The sequence below is a fragment of the Miscanthus floridulus genome, chromosome 17 (genome assembly GCF_019320115.1).
Source record: "Miscanthus floridulus cultivar M001 chromosome 17, ASM1932011v1, whole genome shotgun sequence".
NCBI classification, from domain to species: Eukaryota; Viridiplantae; Streptophyta; class Magnoliopsida; order Poales; family Poaceae; genus Miscanthus; species Miscanthus floridulus.
In genome coordinates this window covers 36,992,820-37,013,447 of record NC_089596.1, presented here as the reverse complement: position 1 = coordinate 37,013,447, position 20,628 = coordinate 36,992,820, and the positions used below count along the sequence as shown (strand labels likewise).

At 43.0% G+C, this 20,628-nt stretch overlaps 1 protein-coding gene across 1 annotated transcript; it reads left to right on the top strand.

Moving 5' to 3' along the window:
- The first annotated feature begins 2,760 nt into the window (after positions 1–2,760).
- Positions 2,761–3,648, top strand: LOC136518690 (protein RALF-like 19). The gene has a single exon (XM_066512376.1). The coding sequence runs from the start codon at positions 2,864–2,866 to the stop codon at positions 3,248–3,250; it is 387 nt and encodes a 128-aa protein (XP_066368473.1). The 5' UTR covers positions 2,761–2,863; the 3' UTR covers positions 3,251–3,648.
- Positions 3,649–20,628: the final 16,980 nt, after the last annotated feature.

The following is a 20,628-nucleotide window of genomic DNA, read 5'->3' as shown; positions in this document are numbered from 1 at the left end:
ATGCTGATAATTCAAACCCTACAAAATACAATTTAGTTGCACATTTGTAAATATAAGAAACATAAACCATTACATGTAATAAAAGGATGTTCCTTTTTAGATTTGGCAACCTAGCAGGTGGAGCCTGTCCGAGGTAACTCCAAAATCATGTAGCTAGATTATCCATTTCCTATATCCAAATAAGAAAAGCTACAACTATATCCATCTTCTGGTGTTGAGCTCTCATTTGTTTGTTCATACTAAATAGAATTAGGTATGATGTGGATACAAAACATTAGTGTTGTTGTTCAAGTCCCTTGAACTCCTAGGCAATATGTGTTATCTACGTAGACTACTTCTATTAGAACCATAAATTAAAAGAAGGTCGACCATATAAGATTTAAATAATTCTAAACTAGATGGCACCATAAGATAAAAAGCATGATTTAGAAAAAAAAATCTAAAACTAGTTATATTTTTTTGAGTTAAAATAAGTTTACATGAATTTTATAATATTAAATTGGATTTTTGGATTTTTAGTTGCATATAAGTTTCAATTATTTTTTGGCTGATTTACTGAAATATTATTTTTGCAACCTTTTTTTTCATAAAGTCCATTTGTCGGATACCATAAAAAGGGGTACCCTAAGCAAGAACTGAAAAAACCGCTTAGACCTTGTAAATATCAAAGCCAAGAAACAACCACCGGCAAACCCCCACCTTATCCGAGGCCCGGTTGGACCGCCCGGCCCACCTCGAACAATATCCAGGCTCACCCGAAGCGGGCTCAGCCCAGAACGAAACCACGAGGCCTCGGACGAGGTACCGATTCTCCGCCTCGCCCGAGGCCCCACGCCGCAAGGCCTCGGACGAGGTACCGATTCTCCGCTTCGCCCGAGGCCCCGCGCCGCAAGGCATCGGACGAGGTACCGATTCTCCGATTCGCCCGAGGCCCCTCGCCACGAGGCCTCGGACGAGCACTCAGTTACCGACTCGCTCGAAGCCGGCTCGTCAACGACCCCGTCACCGCCGCCTTGACCGACTTCTCTGACAGGACGTCACATCCAACCAACGCGTTGAACCACTCCCGTGACGTCAGCCGAACGACAGCACGATACAGTGGAGTGGCCGACGAGACAGGAGTCACATCGACGCCATGCCGTCTGGGACAAGACAGGGCAAAGGTTACCGGCCGCTGTGCTCGGCGCTGTGTCCACGACTGACACCCGTGCTGCACTGTGCTGCCTAACCCCTGCTCCAAAGACAGCGCGGCGTGGAAAGTCAAGTCCAGGTCCCTGTAGCCTCGGAATCGACGTACAAGACCAACTACTCCCTCCGAGTCTCGGCTATCCGCTTTCGGGCTCCTGTAGCCTCGGGACTCGCGCCTGCCGAGCCCCCCACAATGGTTCAGCCTCTGCACTGACTAGACCTCGGCTCTCTACGTTGTCAGCGCTCTGGGACTGGCACGTCGTCCACAGTACGCGCCATGCCCTGCGTCGGGCTGCAGGAGCTCCCACGTCGTGCGCAGGACCTAGCTCCTGTAGCCTCGGAATCAGTATACCCGCGCCATCGCATCAACCCGGCCTCGGCACTCCGCGCCGGTCAAACATACAGTGACCAGCACGCCTCCAATAGAAGAAGGCGTGCATGCCACCCCAGGAGCTCCCACGTCGCACAGGATTAGGCGTGACCGGCGTGTCGCTCCAGTGCACCGAGGACAAGGCCGCTCCACCGACCATGCCGCCACAGTGACGAGCTACAGGGCTCGGACATACTGCCTCTGCTCACAAAACGCCACGTAGCAAATACATGTACCCCTGTGCCTCCCTTCGACTATAAAAGGGAGTAACCAGGGCCGCTTCTAGGGGCAGACACACGGGCAAGCAACGCACAACGCTCTGTAACACGCACGCTTCCTCACTGCAAGAGATCAACATCTCAAGCAACCCACGCCACTCTACGCAGAGACCTAGGGCTAGCTCCCTCTCTTGCTCAGCTTGTAAGCCCCTACTACAAGCACCTCGGTGCAAGGAATAAAAGATCGCTCTCTCAGACTGGACGTAGGACATCTATTGCCTGAACCAGTATAAACCTTGTGTCTCTTTGCATCACCATCCGAGATTAGGGGCACGCAGTACACTTTCACTAGTCGGTTGAGGACCCGCCGGACCAAAACACCGACACCATTTCATCCCCTAAGTTATCAACATAATTTGATTTATCTCTCTCTCACCACAACATAGGCAAAAACTGCTCAAAGAGCAAAATCGGAAGGTTTCAAAAGACGAAACGATTTTTCAATCTTGCATGGAAGGTGAATCGGACTTGATGGATCAAGTGCATTTCCCCTGGAGGAATACTAGCCGCCTTGGTTCGTATCATTGCTGATTTGTGAAGAAGTACTGCTAGCTGGTTTGTGTGAGAGAAAAATATTGTTCTAACTGAAAATTTACGATTGTTTATGACAAGCCACAGCCAAACGAACAGGCTTACCGATGAGCAGTTCAGATGGGCCGGCCCAACTACGTTTAATCACCATGTTCGCTTGTTGGTTTCAGTCAGCCCAAATCAACCAGCTAATAATGTTTTCTTCTCACAATAAATCAGCATCAATGGCTGAGGATTCGGCCGAGCCAAACATGAAACTGATCCGAAAGACTGGACCGCCGCATCTGCGAGATACGACGCGCGGACGGCCTCGTTTCTCTCCCGTGCAGCAAGCCTCAGCCTCTCACTCCCATCCTCCTGCACCTAGAAAGCCAGGGCCACCAAGGGCTGTGGCGTGCCATTCCATCCGGCCACGCACTCCAGCAATCCTTCCTTGGAAACGCAGCAGCAAGAACATCAAACACACATCGCCTTGCTTGCGTTCGTGCGACGATTCATGGGTCACTTTGGTACCGCGACGCTCGTGGCCCTCGCGGTCTGCCTCCTCTACTGCGCGGCGTCCGCCGGCGCCGGGCCGACGACGACGGACCTCGGGGCGGTGCGGGCAGTGCCGTGCGACGGGACGCTGGGGCAGTGCGCGGTGGCGAGCGACGAGGAGCAGGAGGTGGGCGGCGGCGGCGCTGGCGACGCGCTCCTGCGGCGGGCGCTGGCTGCACGGAAGCCGACAAACCGGTACATCAGCTACGCGGCGCTGCGCGCGGACCAGGTGCCGTGCAACCAGCGCGGCCGCTCCTACTACAGCAACTGCGCGTCGCAGCAGGCCGCCAACCCCTACCGCCGCGGATGCTCCGCCATCACCCGTTGCGCACGCAACACCAACTGATCCATCCTACTATATTCCTAGCTACGTAATTCCCATCCATGACGGTTGACGCCATGACCACATGAGCTGAGGATTATATATATTTTTGCATGCATCGGACTATCGAAGAGATCCAGCGATGCAGATGCAGATCGATCCATTGACGTGCAGGTCCATTATCTATCCAAGGGGTGGAACACAGGGGACATATATATCCAAGTGTTGTTTGGATTGACAAGCATGCATGACTTTAAGTGTTAATTTATTCTTGTGATGAATGATCATCGTCTACGTACGTACCTTAAGTAGTAGTTCCATTGGTTTGATTTCTGATGGGTTTTATTATATTGGGATTTTGTTCTTATGACCGGTTGTACTGAAATAAGTGGGTTCCAGAAAGGAGTCTGATTAGCGTCGTCTGACTAACTGTCACTAATAATAACTATATATATATATATATATATATATATATATATATATATATATATATATAACGTCGTTTGTACAGAACCCTGTTTGTGCAGAAAAGTGTTCCCTTCGGGTGGAACTGCCTGAGGCGACGATAGAGCCTGAGTCATGTATGTGAGTAGCTGGGGATAGCGAGGGAGGAGACCGGGTTAGCCTGGTTCTGAAGCGAGCTAGTGATGCATACGGTGAGTACCGAGTAAGATTGTCACAAGCATAGTAGCACGACCGGCTGAACTGTTGGTCTCACCAGTCTGCTAAAGATCCTGAGAAATATTAATCTGCATATTCACTAATCACACGCATAGCTAATCACTCACGCATCTGTCACACCCAATTTTAAGGATAAAATTGGGTGCAAAATCTTATGTGCGCCCAGAGATCAGTCACACACATAAGCTGACAAATTATGAATAGTATCATCACAAGTGTTTATTACATCACGAATAAGGCAGAGTTATCACATAAATGTAGCGAAAATAGTAAAAGATCTCTCACGGAAGCTCCATTTCATAGCGACGTCGACTGGTTGACCACAAGTCTAGTAGTCGTCAGGAAAATCATCATAGCCAAAGCCATCTGTTACCCATCCGAAATTTTTATCCAAATAATAAAAATAAATAAGCGTAAGTACATGTCGTACTCAACAAGTGTAACACGGGGTTCATGAGGCTCAAAAGGCTTAACACAGGTTTCACAGCGTTCAGCTTTTAGTTGTCACAATTTTAGCTTAAGAGTAGCAACAAGTTGTTTTAATTCCCAATACAAAACACATGATCAAATGTAAATATGATTAATGAATAACATAAACAGGTAAGGGTTCCAAGGCCGCTGAGCACGGCTGATATACCAGTTTTACATTATGCAGAGGTTGTACACTTTCACTGTGAGTCGTGATACCCATATGCCCTGGTTTATAACTCCCAAAACACTTCCAAGGTGAGAAGGCAATGGTCACTTTGAAGCCTTTCAAAGGTTCGTCTAACAAGTTAGGGCCGCTAGGTTTCCGTGGCCTGCGAATGTAGATCTCCCCTTCCGACAGGCACAATGACGCGCAACCTATACACTGACAGATAGAGGCCGCACTATATCCAACCCAGAACACACGCCTCTTGTGCCATAAAGGTAACATCTAACAAGCTAGAAAATGTCCTCATACTGAGCTAAAGCCAGAGCCACGTAGCCCTCAAGCTGTACTGTAAGTCCCGGATGATCACTTACAGATAAGTCCTTAGGGAGAGGAATCTGAAGCATTTAGAAAGTAGCTAAACACTCCAGCCCCCTGTTTCCATGTTGCTAAAAAGTCATATTTTAATGTTTATTGCATATACCATTAGTCAAGTTACAAGATCATGGTTTAATTGAGCTCTAGCAAAGCTACCTAAATGCATAACCCATAGGTGACAAGGTAATAGTTCAATTCTAGGGAATCCCTATCAAGGTGACACATGCAACATGAATTTAATGAATTAAAAGTGAATAGGAAACAAGGATGATCCCATGCTATACTTGCCTTGAGCAAAGTACTCCTGTTGGTCCTGCTCGTCAAAGTCGTACCCTTCATCTCCCACGAATTGCTCACCGTCTATACTCGATAGCACAGCAACATACAAGCATCCAGGAGTAGTCATGCAAAGCAAACAAAGCTATAGATTAGAACAGTACACCAGCAGCATAGAATCAAGATAAAAAGTTTGGAAAACGAATCTATGTCTCGCTACGAACACACAGACGCGAAGATCACAAAAATCAGAGCTAAAACAGAAAAGTTATGAATTAAACAAGTTTTCCTTTAGTAAAATAATAGATTAAATCTAATCTCGAATTCTAAAAGTTGTAAACCTACTTAACAGTAGTATACACATGTAGATTACTTAATTATGAACCTAATGCAACTTGAACAGATCAATTCGAAATTAAAACAGAGATTTTATGGCTGAAACAAGTTGAGTGGTAAAACTGTAAATAGCTGAAAACGTATTTTCAATCTAACCGAACCAAAATATGCTTTCAAAAATAGAAAACAAAATCTGAAAATATGCTTTGGACTGTGGGTTAAATCTAAAATAATTATAAGGGGCTTTTTGAAAAACTGGCGGCGAAGGGGTATCTTCGGTCTTGGGCTATTGGATTAGATCTGAACGGTTGGGATTTGATCTGGCATGGAGAGAGAAAACCACGCCAGAACAGGGCCAACGGCAAGGTTTGTGACGGCGGCGCCATTGCCGGCTCGCCAGAGTTTTGGCTTTCGGCCAAAAACGCTCGGTTCAACGAAAAAAGAAACACCGGGAGATAGAGGGAGCGACGGCGGACTCACCGGACCCAAGAGGAAAGAGTGGGAGACAGTAGAGGCGACGCGGTGCTCTACGGTCGGCGACTGTCGCGGCGGCGCTAGGGCGAGGCTCGGCTGTGGCTTGCGTGGGCGAAGAGCTTGTGGCAAAGATGGATAAGGAGGCGGAGGAGGTGGCTATTTATGGGGGCGGGGTTCTTGGGCGTCACGGCATCACGACAACCATGGCGGCACCGGACACGGGTGTCGGCGCGGTGGCAGTGTCCGGCCCAGATACAGCGCGGCGAGGAAGAATGCGCCGACACGTGGGCCTGGGCGGTTAGCGGGCGGAGGGGAAGAGGAGCGTAGGTCAGTGGGCGTGCGGAGCTGGGCCAGCGCCTTGCTGGGCCGCTGCGGCGCAGCGCGGGAAAGGAGCCGAACTGTGCCTCGGCCCGAGCGAAAGGAAAGGGAGGGCAATGGTCTAGGAAGAGAAGGAAACGGGCCGCGGGGCAGGCTGACCAGCTAGGCCGAAAATAGAGGAAGGAGAAAGAAATCCCTTTTCCATTTTTTTCCAAACCAAATTTGAAGGCAAAATTCAAATCAAGTAGAAATTTGATTTCACATGAACCATTCAAAAATCATTATGCAGTAGAGCTTGAATGCACACACATGATTATGAACCTACATTTGATTTTAATTTAATAAAATTTATTATTTTTCCCTAACTCAAATTCCCACAAAATGCATGACAAATCAATTTCCTCTATTTTAAAAATATGCCAATTTTTTGGGTGTTACAATTCTACCCCCCTTAAAATGAATCTCGTCCCCGAGATTCAGACGATGCTTACTCAAATAACTATGGGTATGTTTTTCTCAATTCCTCTTCTCTTTCCAAGTAGCCTCATCTTCTGTATACCGATTCCACTGAACCTTACACATCTTTATAACTCGGCTCCTGGTAACTCTTTCTGCCGTCTCCAAAATCCTTATCGGAAACTCCTCATAACTGAGATCTTCCTTAACTGTAAGCTCTTCTAACGGTATCTGCTCCTTAGGTACACACAAACACTTCTTTAACTGAGACACATGGAACACATCGTGCACACCTGACAAACTCTTAGGTAATTCCAACTGAAACGCTACTTCTCCACGTCTCTCTAAAATCTTGAAAGGTCCAATATACCTTGGTGGTAACTTTCCTTTCATGTTAAACCTTCTCACACTTCTCATAGGTGACACTTTCAAGTAAACATAATCACCTACTTTGAAAACCAATTCCCTTCTCCTACTGTTGGCATAACTCTTCTTTCGAGACTGAGCCACTCTCAAGTTATCTTTGATCATCCGTACTTGCTCTTCTTCATCTCTCAAAACATCTGGTCCGAACACTAGGGTTCTACACTTTCATCCATACAAAGCTTTGAAAGGTGCCATATTGAGACTTTTCTGATAACTGTTGTTATATGAGAACTCTGCATAAGGCAAACTCTTGTCCCAACTTGTACCATACTGCAGCGCACAAGCTCTCAACATATCCTCCAAAATCTGATTAATACTTTCAGTTTGTCCATCTGTCGGGGGATGATATGCTGTGCTAAAATTCAATTTTGTTCACAATGAACTATGTACTTGCTGCCAAAAATGAGATGTAAATTGAGTACCTCGATCAGACACAATTTTCTTGGGAACTCCATGTAGACACACTATTCTCTCCATATATAACTGAGCTAACCTTGGTCCGTTATAAGTAGTCTTGACCGGTAAGAAGTGAGCAACTTTAGTTAACCGATCTACTATTACCCAGATTGAATCATAACCTATCTGAGTACGTGGTAACCCAACAATGAAATCCATACCAACTTGTTCCCACTTCCACTTAGGTATCTTTATTGGTTGTAGCAATCCTGCAAGTCTTTGATATTCAGCTTTGACTCTCTGACATGTATCACATAAAGCAACATATTCTACAACATCTCTTTTGAGTCCGTACCACTAATACTTCTCTTTCAGATCCAAATACATCTTAGTACTTCCAGGATGAATAGAATAAGCAGACTCATGTGCCTCACGAAGAATTGCCTCTTGTATAGCTTTATCCTCAGGCACACATAGTCTTTTCCCAAACCAAAGAGTTCCATTGTCATCCATATGGAATCCTGGTGCCTTACCAATCACTATGTTTTCTGCTATCTCTTTCAACTTCGCATCCTGTAACTGTCCTTTACGTATTTCTTGCTCCAATTTCAGCTCCAACACCAACTCAACTACATTAGTGACAAAGCCCAAATTCAGTCGCTCAAACTCAGCACACAACTCACTTGACATCAATGTCACTTGCACCTCATTGGCATAACTCTTTCTGCTAAGAGCATGGGCAACGACATTCGTCTTTCCAGGATGATAGTGTACCTCCAGATCATAATCTTTGATCAACTCTAACCATCGACGCTGTCTCATATTCAGATCTGTCTGGGTGAAAATATACTTTAGACTCTTATGATCAGTATAGATGTCACTCTTATGCCCGATAAGATAGTGCCTCCAAATCTTCAGAGCATGAACTGCTGCTGCTAACTCCAAGTCATGAGTGGGATAATTTAACTCATGCTTTCTCAACTATCAGGAAGCATATGCCACTACTCTGCCTTCTTGCATAAGAACACATCCAAGACCTTGACGAGATGCATCATAATAGATAGAAAAGCTCTTGTTCAAATCAGGCAAAACCAACACTAGGGCTGTAGTCAACCTCTTCTTCAATTCTTCAAAGTTAGCCTGGCACTTCTCGGACCACACAAACTTGGCATTTTTCTCTAATAAAGCTGTCATAGGCTTGGCAAGTTTAGAGAAACCTTCTGTAGTATCCAGCTAATCCCAAGAAACTTCGAATCTCTCCCACATCTATTGGTGGTTTCTAATTCAATACATCTTTCACCTTGCTTGGATCTACTGTGATTCCACCATTAGAGACAACATGTCCTAGGAAAGAAACTTCCTTCAACCAGAATTCACACTTGCTTCGCTTAGCATACAACTTGTGTTCTCTGAGCTTCTGCAAGACCAACCTTAGATGTTTAGTATGCTCTTCTTCTATTTTAGAGAATACCAATATATCATCATTGAATACCACCACAAACTTATCCAGAAACTCCATGAACACCTTATTCATCAAGTACATAAAGTAGGCAGGTGCATTGATCAAACCAAATGACATAACAGTGTACTCATTCAATCCATACCTCGTAGTAAAAGCTGTCTTGGGTATGTCAGTTGCATGAATCTTCAACTGATGATAGCTAGAACAAAGATCAATCTTAGAGAACACAAGCACCTCTCAACTGATCAAACAAGTCATCAATTCTAGGCAATGGATACTTGTTCTTGATAGTAACCTCATTAAGTGACCGATAATCAACACACATCCTCTGAGTACTATCATTCTTGTCAACAAATATAACTAGTGCTCCCCAAGGTGATGAGCTAGGACGAATAAAACCTTTCTCCTATAACTCCTTTATTTGTTTCTTAAGTTCTTCTAATTCATTAACCCCCATTCTATATGGACGCTTAGCTATAGGTGCAGTTCCATGTAATAATTCAATAATAAACTCAATGTCACAGTCAGGTGGCATACCTGGCAAATCATCGGGGAACACATCTAGAAATTCATCAACCACTGGGTCCTCCTTGTTGCTGCTATCATCAAGCTGGTTCACTATGGCTGTTGGCTGTGCTTGTATTACAACATCAACACTGATTCTTTCCCCATTCGGTGCGGTCACAACAACTACCTTCTCCTTGCACTGAATCACTGCTTGTTGTTGCTTCATCCAGTCCATACCCAGAATCACATCTTGTCACACCCAATTTTAAGGATAAAATTGAATGCACTAAACTCATGTGTGCCCAGAGATCAGTCACACACACAAGTTGACAAATTACAAAAGTATCATCATGGTGTATCTTACAACACGATTATTAACATCACATAGTCTTACACAACACAGCGGAATATAAAAAGATAGCTCTCTCGTGGAAGCTCCAACACAGGGGCAGTCAACTGGTTGACCACAAGCCTAATAGTCCTCAAGAAACTCCTCATACACATTGTCATCTGTTACCCATCTAGAATTTTTATCCAAATATAGAAAGTAAACAAGCGTAAGTACTTCCCGTACTTAACAAGATAACATGGGGTTATGAAAGCTCAGAAGGATGACTCTGGTTTACTACAGTTAGCACTTTTAGTGAGTCAAGATTTTATCTTCTACTATTATCATGTTATGCTTAAGCTCCCATTTGAACCCACATAATCAGATATCTGAATCATTTAGATCATATTATCATCGTATAACATCATAAATGAACAACAATAAGTAACGAGTTATTCTGTGAGTTTTCCGGGTCACTCGTGACCGTGAGCACGGCTATTATAACAGTTTGTAACCCTCTACAGAGCTTGTGCACATTCACCGCGAGTCGTGTTTCCCCTATGCCTGGGTTAATTACTCCCATATCACTGCCAAGGTGAGCGGGCAGGGTACACTATAAAGCCATTTCATAGGTTTCTCTAACAAGTTAGGGCCGCTAGGTTTCCTCGGTAGGCAGATGTAGGAACCCCCCTTTCCTATGGCACATATCCATCGCGGCTATACACATAGGAACAGAGGCAGTCCTATACCCAACGTGGCAAGCCTCTTTTGCGCCATAAAGGTAACCTCTAACAAGCTAGAAAAGGTCATATTATTGAGCTAAAGTCAAAGCCATGTGACTCTCATGGTTGCACTATCAGTCCCAGCTTTTGCCGACAGATAAGTCCTTATGGAGGGCCGAGAGCATCATGATCAAAAGTCATTTGCTCCTTCGCCCTATAATTCAGTTGTTTAAAAGCAACTTTTACCTTTTCTTTCCATAGAATCATTGTTCATTATGTAGCTCATGTATAGTTATATTGAGCACTAGCAAACTACCCATATGCATATAACCCGTAGGAGAACAAGGAAACAGGATAATCAATCACTAGGATGTCCTTACGGGTATCAAAATTAGACACATGCAAATGAGTAATTAATAAAGGTGAATAGGACATCAAGGTAGGTCCCATGCTATACTTGCCTTGGTTAGCAAACTCCTACTAGTCCTGCTAGTCGTCAAAGAACTCTTGGTCTCCAACGTTCTCTTCACCGTCTGAACGCGACCAACACGGCAACACACAACATTCCAAAGGCATTCATGCAAAGCAAACAATCCTATAATTAGAACAGTACACTAGCAGTATAGAAAACAAGATAAAATGTTTATGAAAAGAATCTATATCTCGCTACGATCACGTCAACATGAAGTTCAAAAAAATCGGAGCTAAAACGCGAAAGTTATGAATTAAACAGGGTTTCCTATAGAAACTTATTTAATTAAACGTAACCATGAAATTTAAAAATTGCAAACATGGTTAACAGTGGTACTAACATGTAGAGAACTTTATTACGAATCTAACGCAATTTGAACGGGTCAAATCAGAGCTAAAACGACGATTTTATGATCAAAACTATGTAGTGGAATTTCTGTAAATAGAAGGAACTATTTCTGAATTTAAATAAATTAAATTTTGGAATAATTAAATCGGCTGAGGACTGCGGGTTCTATTTGGCCGAACTTGAGGGACTCTTTAGAAAAATAACCCGTGAAGGTGTATCGGCCACCCTGGGCCATTGGATCATGGATGGGTGGCTCAGATTAGATCTTGGGAGGGAGAGAGAAGGGAGTGGCGGCCGGAATAGTGCTTCCGGCGGCGGGGCACCATGGCCAGCGACGAGGAGCATGCCGGTGTCCGCAGTTCAGTGGCTATGGGCCATGGTTTGAAGAACCGAGGGCACCGGGGGAGAGGGGGGGTGCGGAGTGTGGCAGAACCTCCTAAATTATAGGACCCACATTCATCTGTCACTGTCCAACGACCTCTGACGACTATGCATATGTTCCTAGTAACTTAAGAAGACTATCGGGTGTCCTTGGGGAACCCTGAATCATCCACGATTTCCGAGTAGGATCCCATTACAGAGTTATTGCAGTATTACAACATTTATTCAAATATCCACATCAGAGTAAATTAGCGAAAGTCTTACGATAACTTAGTTTACACACTAGTTGTTTCAAACCTTACAAACTAAGTTCGATAATTAATACAAACCATAATAGTAGTGGAGTGGCATTATAACATAATACAAACACACAATATAAGTATCCTGCCCAAGGATCACACATTCACTTATCATCATCGACCTGAACAACAGTCATGCAGCATGGTCCACAACAGACCTGCTCATGAGGCTCACCTACAACAAGGGTCAACGAACCCTGAGTACAAAAGTACTCAACAAGACTTAACCGAAATAAAAACTGAGAAAACTCAGGAATGCAGGCTCAGGGATTCAAGGTATGGCTTTAGCAATAGTCAAAGTTCTTTTGCGTAAAAGTTCTTTAACAAAATTCTTTACTTCAACATATAAAACTTTATAAGAAACACATATGAATCTGCCATGATCCGTAATGAGATCATGAACTTCATATCAAACTCTTTCTCAAACCTTACTCGAGTTCCAGTTATTAACTACGATGATGAACAGAGAGTTGAGTCTCCATAACCGAGGAGCAACAACGATTCGAACCGATTAAAACCCAGCTGGGGATTCCAGACCACACGATATATGCAGGTCCCCGACTTACATATATCAACCTACCCTCGGATCCTCTAAAACAAGAATGGGTCCGCATCACCCGAGAATACAGTACTCCACCAATCCAGCCCAATGCCACGTGGGTACACGCTATTCCCACCATCTCTCTAATCCTAGTGCGCGAGTAGCCATTCTCATAATAGAATCACCAATTCAAGGCTTACCGAAGTATGTGGTTAGTACTACAAAGTCTCATCTCACACAGTTCAACAACGGACGGTTCTTAATCGACACAGGCGGAAAGAACCCGCTCACAAGACCTCCATGTCTTGTGGCTCTCACACATCGGGTCCGCCCGGTCTAAATTTATTACTCCACATGCTCATATGTCATGATAACATAAGTAACCAACATAACCAAAGATCCATTTAAAACTCGCAGGTGACAGGTAATCACCCGGCTAAGCATGACTAAGCATAACTAGGCATTTACAAATTAAAACTGGTAACAAGGTAGATATGGAAAAACAAGGTTGGTAATGCACCAATTAGGTTTCCACTTGACTCCTAATCACTTAATGCAGTATATAAAAGCAAAAGCGAAAAAAATTTGTAAAACACAAGGTAGGTTTAGATGCATCCGGGGCTTGCCTTCATTGACGGAAAAGTTAGGTTCCTGCGACGTTCCACAATTATCAGATCCGTCCTCAACAGACGGATTAACTTCCTCCGCAACTTGATTAACTACCACGTGTTCACCTTCGTTCACTACATGTAGTAATAATGCCATGTTTAAGATGATGCGAGATACAAAAATATGATGCTCGATGATAGGTGCAAAATTTACAACTTGAATACAACTTTCCTTCGCGGTACAGTTATAAGTCAAACTAACTAAACCTTTTTCGTAACACTTACTTCCATTGCCAAGGATCATTACCAACTAATGACCCAAGGTCATCACTCAATCCAAAAATTCAAACAAAACCTAAATCATTAAAGGTTACTATTTGCTTTTATGAATTAATTATTTAATTCAAAATTATGAAATAAATCAACTTATTCCAATTGAGCTCCAAATTTTTGTAAATGTTCATCACATGATAACTAAGTGGCAAAACAATTTTCATAGTTTTAGGATAATTAAATAAACCTAGAAAAATCATGGAAACCCATTTATTAATTAAATGATCAACTTTTATCACATTCAAAAAGTACTAAAAAACAACATTTCATATTTTTCCTAATTAATATACATCACAGAGAGGTCACACAAAAATTTTCATAATTTTTGGAGCTCTAAATAAATCTACACAAAAATAACAAATCACATCACTATTCATTCAAATCTGAAAAAGGAAAAATTCCATTTTGAACTCACTGAGTCACTGACAATCCGACCCCACATGTCATTTGCTACCTCCCGCGTTGACCGCGGCGGCGACAGCTCTGACCGATGAAATCTCGCCGACGACGAGATCATCGGCGACAGCAAAGACACCAACATGCTCCCACTACCATGCGCACCTATTGATGTCACTAATTGCATCGATCGCTGCACAAAACGAGCACGACATCGGCCATGGCGGCCACGACTGCACGACGGCACTACGCCGGCGATAGGAGATTAGTAGCGGTCAAACAAACAGCACAGGAAGGTTTAGCATCTCACCACGAACACGCTCGAGCAGGAATTAAGGCTGGAGAAGCAACGTTGAAGCGGGGCGGTGTTCATAGCGGTCACGGCGGTGCGAGCAATGGCGACAGTGGTGTTCTAGTGGCTATGGTGGACAAAACGATCAAACAACTGGTCATAGAGCATCACGGGATCAAGGCGAAGCTGGAGCTACCATAATCAAGGAAAGAGGCGAACCGTGGAGCACTGGCTACGACAGCGCAAGCACGACGGTGAGGTTGCCGGCCGCGGGGAAGAAAGGCGCGCACAGCAGGTTCCTACCAAATTCAAGCGACCAAGGTTGGTTGGCTAGGTTCGTAAGGAGGAGACAGAGCTGGGACATGCTTGGCTACGACGATGGAGGCACTACGGTGACGGCAAACGCACGACGGAGCAGCGGCGGTGGCGTCGGGAAAACAGAGGAAAGAAAACGGCGAAGAACGACGACGGCAAAGGCCTTATAGCGCAGCTCAGAAGCACAAGGCAGCCACGCAGGAGCCTTCTCCGTGCCAGCGCGATGCCAAAGATGGCCACACGCATGCCTGGAACCAAGAAGAAGGTCGCCGGCGATGAGATGGCTTTGGTGGCTTCTGTTCCCCATATTTACAGAATTGCCATTCGTTTTAAAATCCAAGTTACTCCCAAATTTAAGTAACAACTCAAAAATCTCCAAAAACAAAAGTTGCTCAAAATTCAAAGTTCTACAACTTTGCTTTTATAACCACCCCCAATTCGGTCTACATTTTGAAATGAAATTTTGAATTCAAATAGGGGACATTTAAAGAATTACGCCTTTTGAAATTACTTCAAATTTTTCATGACAACTTTGAAAACTCCAAAAACAAACTTTGTATAACCTGATAAGCTCTGCACTTTTGCTTTTAGACTCAACCCCAAAATGTGCTTAGATTTTGAAATGGGTTTTCAGGGTAGGATTTGAATATTGAAAATCAGGGTTTTCTTGAAAATTCAAATCCAAACAAAACTTTGAACTTGATTCAAACAATACAATTCAACACATACAACATAAAGGTAAGCTTGTTTTAGTGTATGCATATCAAAATTTTTACTAACACATAAATGATGTGCTATGTATATGATGACATGGCATATTTTAGTATTTAAACACCCGAGGTGTTACAATCCTTCCCCCTAAAAGAAATCTCACCCCGAGATTCAAAGTCATAGGGTAAGTAATGGAAAAGGAAATGTGTCAGTCCAAAATCATCCAATACCTATCCATAAAACAGTTGAGGTCCCTTTACAACATGATTCTTATCAATAAAGCAGACTAACATTATTCTATATCGACGCAAGAAACTCTAGAAATTTTTCTAACAAGTAATCTTCGGATTCCCATGTAGCTTCTTCTTCAGAATGTTGATTCCATTGTATCTTGTAGAACTTGATTGTCCTCCTTCGAGTGACACGGTATTTCTGATCCAGAACTCGGATAGGATATTTGGAATAGGTCAAATTAGGTTCAAGTTCCACTCCTTCAACCTCCACATTCTGCTCAGGCACTCGGAGACACTTCTTTAATTGAGAAACATGGAACACATCATGTACAGCTGAGAGGTGTTCTGGTAATTTCAAGCGATATGCCACTTTTCCATACCTCTCTAAAATTTGAAATGGTCCAATATATCGAGGTGCCAACTTGCCTTTAACACCAAAATGGTTAACTCCCTTCATTGGTGATACCTTCAGATATACAAAATCTCCCTTGTTAAACACCAAAGGTCTACGTCGTTTATCTGCATAACTCTTTTGTCTAGACTGAGCTATCTTCAAATTACTTTGTATTTGCTTAACCTTGTCTTTTGTTTCTTTCACGAGGTCAACTCCGAAGAATCTTCTTTCCCCGGGTTTAGACCAACTCAGTGATGTTCTGCATTTACGATCATAAAGTGCTTCAAACGGAGCCATTCTAATGCTCTATTGATAACTATTGTTGTATGAGAACTCAGCCAAAGGCAGGCATTCATCCCACTTCTTGGAATAGTTAAGGACACAACACCTTAACATATCTTCAAGAACTTGATTGACCCTTTCAGTCTGACCATCAGTCTGAGGATGATAAGCTATACTATACAGGAGTTTGGTACCCAATAAAGCATGCAAGTGTTTCCAAAAGCTGGAGACAAACTGTGTACCCCGATCTGACACTATGCTCTTTGGTACCCCATGTAAACTCACAATTCTATCTAGATACATCTTGGCGTATCGGATAGTGGGATATGTATTTTGGATCAGAAGAAAATGTGCTGACTTGGTTAGTCGATCTACAATAACCCATATTGAGTCAAAGCCCTTTGATGTCTTGGGTAGACCAACAATAAAGTCCATACTAATATCCTCCCACTTTCAAGCTAGAATAGGTAATGGCTATAACTCTCCAGCATACCTCAAATGCATAGCTTTCACCTTTTGACAAGTATCACATTTTGCTATATACCGGGCAATTTCTATCTTCATTTTGGTCCACCAAAATCTCTATTTCAAGTCATGGTACATTTTATTACTTCCCGGATGAATAGATAACCTAGTAGCATGTGCCTCTTCAAGAATTGACTGTCGCAACTCCGGAACCTTTGGTACCACTAAGCGATTCTTGAACCATAACACACCTTCATCATCTACTTTGAAGCATTCCGCTTTCCCATTCTTGATTCTTTCTTTGATATGGGCTATACCCTTGTTTTCTTTCGGAGCAGCAATAATCTGGTATCGAATAGTGACTTCAACAATTATGTTGGTCAAACTACCTTGTTGAATTACCTCTATACTCAACTTTTCCATCTCTTGGCATAAAGTCAAACCCATTGTTCTTACTGTCAGACATTTGCAATGATTTTTTCGAATGAGGGCATCTGCAACCACATTTGCTTTACTAGGGTGATAATGTACCTCCAAGTCATAATCTTTAATCAGTTCTAACCATCTTCCTTATCGCATGTTCAAATCCGATTGAGTAAAGATATACTTTAAACTCTTGTGGTCTGTATAAATATGGCACGTATTATCAAGCAGGTAATGCCACCAAATCTTCAAAGCATGGACAACTGCTGCTAACTCTAAATCATGAGTGGGATAGTGCTCTTCATGTTGCTTAAGTTGTCTGGAAGCATAGGCAATGACTCGGCCTTCTTGCATCAATACACATCCAATACCAATACCCGAAGCATCACAATAAACGTCAAATGACTTCTCAATATCAGGTTGGGCTAATACTGGTGCAGTGGTTAATAGTCTCTTCAAAGTTTGGAAAGCCTCCTCACAATCAGATGACCAGACAAACTTGACCTGGTTCTTCAACAACTCAGTGATGGACTTGGATACTCTAGAGAAATCTAGAATAAAATGACGGTAATACCCTGCCAGTCCTAGAAAACTCCGAACTTGATGAACAGTGGTTGGCGGTTTCCAATCAAGCACATCCTTAACTTTGCTTGGATCCACTGCAACTCCTTTAGTTGATAAGACATGTCCAAGAAACTGTACTTCCTTAAGCCAAAAGTCACACTTACTAAACTTGACATATAGTTGATGTTCTCTCAAACGGGTTAGGACAATTCTGAGATGTTCTGCATGTTCCTTCTTGTTCTTGGAATAAACTAGGATGTCGTCAATAAACACCACTACAAACTTGTCTAGCTCAGGCATGAATACTGAATTCATCAGATACATGAAATGAGCTGGAGCATTTGTCAAACCAAAAGACATTACCAAGTATTCATATAATCCATATCTTGTGGTAAATGTCGTTTTGGGAATATCTTCAGGCTTAATCTTGATTTGGTGGTAGCCAGACCTCAAATCAATCTTGGAGAAAACTTTGGCTCTAGCCAGTTGATCAAAAAGGAAGTCTATCCGAGGTAAGGGATACTTATTCTTAATGGTCACTTCATTCAACGGACGATAGTCAACACATAACCTCAGGGTCTCATCTTTCTTTTTCACAAAAATTGCAGGACATCCCCAAGGTGATGAACTAGGTTGGATAAACCCTTTATCAACCAACTCTTACAACTGAGTCTTCAACTCGGCTAATTCCTTGGGAGGCATCCTATAAGCTCTCCGAGAGATCGGAGCTATTCTAGGTTTTAACTCTATGTTAAACTGAACATCCCTATCTGGTGGTAGACTGGGTAAATCCTCAGGAAAAACATCAGGGAATTCACAAACCACCGAGATATCCCTAATCTCCTTAATAGAAGTTGCACAAACTCTTTCCACTGATCTCCTTAAGGTTGGAAGTTGGATAAGAAGTGGAGAATTCTTATCTGGCAAACTCACCCTTATTGTTCTATTCAAAGCATCTATAATATCCTTATGCTGATACATCCAATTTATTCCCAAGATCACATCTATATCCTGATCCTTGAGAATAATCATGGTAGTGAGAAAAATATACCCACCTAGGTTTATGGGTACCTGGTATACCATTTCCTTAGTACACAGACGTCCCCCGGGCGACTGTATAAAGAAAATTTCCTTTGTTTCCCCAATTGGAATTTCATGCTTTACGACAAAGGTTCTATTGATGAATGAATGAGATGCACCAGAATCAAAAAGCATAACAGCAGGGTGATCAGCGACAGGAAACATACCCATCATCACTGGCTCCCCTTCCGAAATTTGCCTAGCTTGAATATAGAACACCCATCCTGTCTTCCTTTCATCTTTGCCCTTCTGAGCATTCTGATTGTTGTTCTTATTCTGTACTTGACCCTGTTGTTGATTGGCAGGGGCCTTCTGAGAATTTGAATTATACTATTTGGGATACGGACATTCCCTAGAGAAATGACTGGGCCTTCCACAATTGTAACATGGATAATTGTGACCCTGGGACATTGGAGCATTGACACCAGGAGCATTGGTCTGTTGTGGATTCTGGTAAGTTGTAGCAGGACGGACATTTGATTGTTGCCCAGCTTGGAACTACGGCGGACAATAAGGAGGACAATAATGGTTGACTGGGTGATAGATTATCTTTTGGCTCTTTTGATTTCCACCAAAGGATCTAGACTGCCCACTCTTTTTCTTCTTGATCTCCTTATGTTGTCGATACTTTTCCTCAGAAGCAATTGCAATATTTACTGCCTCATGATAAGTAACATTGGTACAGGTAGTCATCATTGTTTGTAGCTTGGTATTCAGACCTCGCATAAACCATTTCTTTTTCTTAGCATCTATGTTGACATGTTCAGATGCATACTGTGACAGGTGATTGAATCTACCCACATACTGTATAACCGTTTGGTCCCCTTGCTTCAAAGCAAGGAACTCATCCAGCTTCATGGCCATCACTCCTTCTAGAATATAATGGGCTCTGAAGGCAGTACGGAACTCAGCCCAAGTTATTGGAATGCCAGCTGGTTGCATAGCCACTAAATTTTCCCACCAAGCACCTGCTGCACCCCTAAGTTGTTGGGCGGCAAATACAGGTTTCTGCATCTTCGTGCATGGAATAAGATCAAATTTCTACTCCATAGTCCGAAGCCAATCATCAGCCTCTAGTGGTTCATCAGCCTTGGTGAACACTGGTGGTCTTGTATCTGTGAAATCAACATATGTAGCTTCATGCCTGTTATGATTGTGGCCACGGTTTCCCTGCACCATATTCTGATTACTCTGAGCTATCTCTCGAAGCAATAGAGCATTTTCAATATTCACATTGACAAGGGCAGCGATAGCATTAGCCAGATTTGGAGGAACTAGTGGCGGATCAGGAATACCGTCTTCATCTTATGAAGTGCCAGGAATATGCGAACCCCACGTACGACGCATCTATTCATAACAAACCAAACTTAACTCACAGACCTTTATTAAAAGATAAAAGAGCTTACTACAACGCATTACACTGGTTTCACTTATTTAAACACAAGTCCACACCTACATAAGACTACTAAACTTAACTAGATCACACTATTTACAATTCTACTCTTCTCCTCGACCACATCAAACTTCGTGATTGGTATCCATTCCGGAAACATTTCCACCTTCATTATCACTTTCATCTACCATCACTAATTCTTCAGATCTTCTTCTTCTTCTTCCTCTTCAAGTTCATCATTATCAGCAATGATGACACCAGGGTCCATTTCATTAGCTTGAGGTTCATGATTTGGATCCAGGAGGTTGCTCAGCCTATGGACTTCTTCATGCAAAGTAGTATTATGTTCTTCTAAATCTTCCACATAAAATTCTAGCTCATGAGTTCTAGCTCTAGCTACATCTTCTCTATGCCAAGCTTCATTCCTTCCCTCCACCATACGAACTAACATATGTTCGCAGTTCCTATGAGCGGTGGT